The sequence below is a fragment of the Rhagoletis pomonella genome, unplaced genomic scaffold, assembly GCF_013731165.1.
Source record: "Rhagoletis pomonella isolate Grant_MI unplaced genomic scaffold, Rhpom_1.0 Rhpom_scaffold_00001, whole genome shotgun sequence".
Lineage (NCBI taxonomy): Eukaryota > Metazoa > Arthropoda > Insecta > Diptera > Tephritidae > Rhagoletis > Rhagoletis pomonella.
The window spans coordinates 48,841,092-48,843,498 of NW_023458555.1; the positions used below are offsets into that span (position 1 = coordinate 48,841,092).

The window sequence follows — 2,407 nt, forward strand, 5'->3', positions numbered from 1 at the left end:
GATAACAGTTTGATGAATCAATGACCTTTTTAATGTCCTGCGTTGTAACTTTGAACGTAACGCTGTTGCTGACGATAAGATGGTCAGTGCTTATTTTGAAAGAAGACAACCTCAGATAATGCACGGGTGCAGACCAGCATAGTCGCTTTGGCAAAAATTATTAACTTGGGCTACGAACTGCTGCTTAACACAGAATATTTTCCCGCTTCAACATTGTTCGACTATTTTCTGTTTCCAAACGTGATGGAACGGTGCGAGGTTTGGCTGGAAGAAAGAGGTCGTCACTGAAGCAAACGGCTATTTTAAGGCAATTAAGGCCTTGCGGATGCCTATTATAGTGAAATTCCGATAATTCATAATAGCAAGGGACCAGTAATATTTTACGAATTAATCAGGTTTTTGAATTAGCAAGATTTCGATGTTAACTGACCAGGAAAAAATACATGCAAAAAGATGCGACGAAAAAGTTAACGACAAACATAAACGCTAAACTACTATGATTTATTTTTCCGAGGTACAGCTGCATAGAATTTTGCCTTGCAGTACGAGTTACAAAAGGTTGTAAAAAAATAGGAATTAATTGGAGGGCCAAAATGTATAGGAAACTTTGCGAATTGAAGAGGTTTTTTTCAAGTACCACGGATTGCTACGGGTACGAATTACATATCGCGTCTTCGCTGTATTTGGAAGGGATTCAATAATGGGAAAACCGCTGGTGTTAATGTATTGAGGTTAAAGAAGACTATGTTAAAAAATGAAGCGTTTTTTCTTTCAAAAAGTCACTGGCTTATCAGACAGTCCTTATATATTAGCAATCATGGGTGGATAATTTCGTTTGTGTCCTTACTCCAAAACAGATATCTATTTGTAATCACTACTATTATTGGACAACCCCATCTGACGTAAATGAGACGGTAAACTGATCGTTTTATAGGTAGCTGAAACCTTTTGTTCGTTTTGCAGTCTCAGCTAATACTTGCTTTTGATTCCGCTCTCATTCAAAGTATTATTCGGCTATTATCTGCGGATGCTAGAAAAAAGTTCTTGCCTAGGAAACCAGTATAACCTGTCGTACTCCATTTTAATTTCGAGTCTGGTTCGATAGCGGTGATATGAAGAATACGAAGACACCAACAGCGATTATCGGATATAGTTAAAAAATCATCGAATTGACCCATCTAGTATGTCTAGGAAGAGAACTGGAACTAAGCGAAAACAAAACTGTAGCCGACCTCTCCGGGAGATGACACTTCTTGCATTAACATCAATTGTTTTTCACTTTTGATTTTTTTATCTTCCGCAGAAAGCCACCATTAACTGCACCCATTGGTAGGTAGGTTGTGGCACCTCTTCTAGGAATTTTTACTATCGACTTCAGCGCAAGCACACGTCTCAGATTTTTTTCAAGTAAAGTTAACAACAAACCAAATTTTTAGAGCCCAAAAATAGCTTTAATCGATATTGTCTACCCAATAATCTCTTCTGTGAATTTGTTGTCTTTCTGAGCCCTTCTCCATTGTGCGTTTCAGTTATAACTAATCTCTGCCAGCTAACCGCAATTTGCTTTTGACTAATCCCTAAAATGGTTCCCCACAAAACTTAATGGATTCTAAATTGCTTTTTCAAATTATCCTCAACAGCGATGATCTGCAGACAACCGGTAGCGACAATTGCACCTTCAACAAGGAGCATAAGGAACTGGGCAAGGGTAACTTCACTAAGATTCCCAACGGTGTCAATGGTGTCGAAGATCGCATGTCTGTCGTTTGGGAGAAGGGTGTACACGCTGGTCTATTAGACCCTTGCCGATTTGTCGCCGTCACCAGTACCAATGCCGCCAAAATATTCAATCTCTATCCGCAAAAGGGCCGCATTGCTGTGGGCTCTGATGCAGACATCGTCATCTGGAATCCAAACGCCACACGCACCATCTCCAGGGAGACTCATCATCACGCATGCGACTACAACATCTTCGAGGGCATGGTATGTCATGGTGTGCCCGAGATAGTTTTGGTACGTGGACGCATTTGTGTAGAAGATGGCGCTGTGCGCGTGGCTGAGGGCTATGGTCGCTTTATCAATACACCAACACGTCCGCCATATCTCTACGATGTGCTAGAAGGTAAGGCTGCACTAAACGAAGAGCGCAATGGGGAGGAGGCTGCGCATGAGGAACACTTGAATGGTGGGCTGAAGAAGTTGGACTTGGGTGCATTGGAAATCGAAATACCCTACCAGGAGCCAATTTCGCGCACACTTCTGGCTTCCATGCCGGGTGCAGGTGGTTCCGTGGCGAGCACACCGTCGGGTCGGGGACACGTCGAAGGTACGCGCAACATGCAAGAATCAACGTTTTCCGTTAGCGGTAAAGTATTTGATTTGAGTGAAATGTGTGGCGTAAAAAAAA

The 2,407-nt window shown here is 42.1% G+C and overlaps 1 protein-coding gene across 1 annotated transcript in view; it reads left to right on the top strand.

The window, feature by feature from the left end:
* The first annotated feature begins 1,602 nt into the window (after positions 1 to 1,602).
* The window catches only part of LOC118748320 (dihydropyrimidinase 2-like), a 3,875-nt gene continuing 3,070 nt past the window's right edge, over positions 1,603 to 2,407 (top strand). Inside the window, exon 1 of the mRNA XM_036482729.1 lies at positions 1,603 to 2,365. Within this exon, the coding sequence (XP_036338622.1) occupies positions 1,603 to 2,365 (763 nt within the window). The remainder of the gene's footprint in view (positions 2,366 to 2,407) is intronic.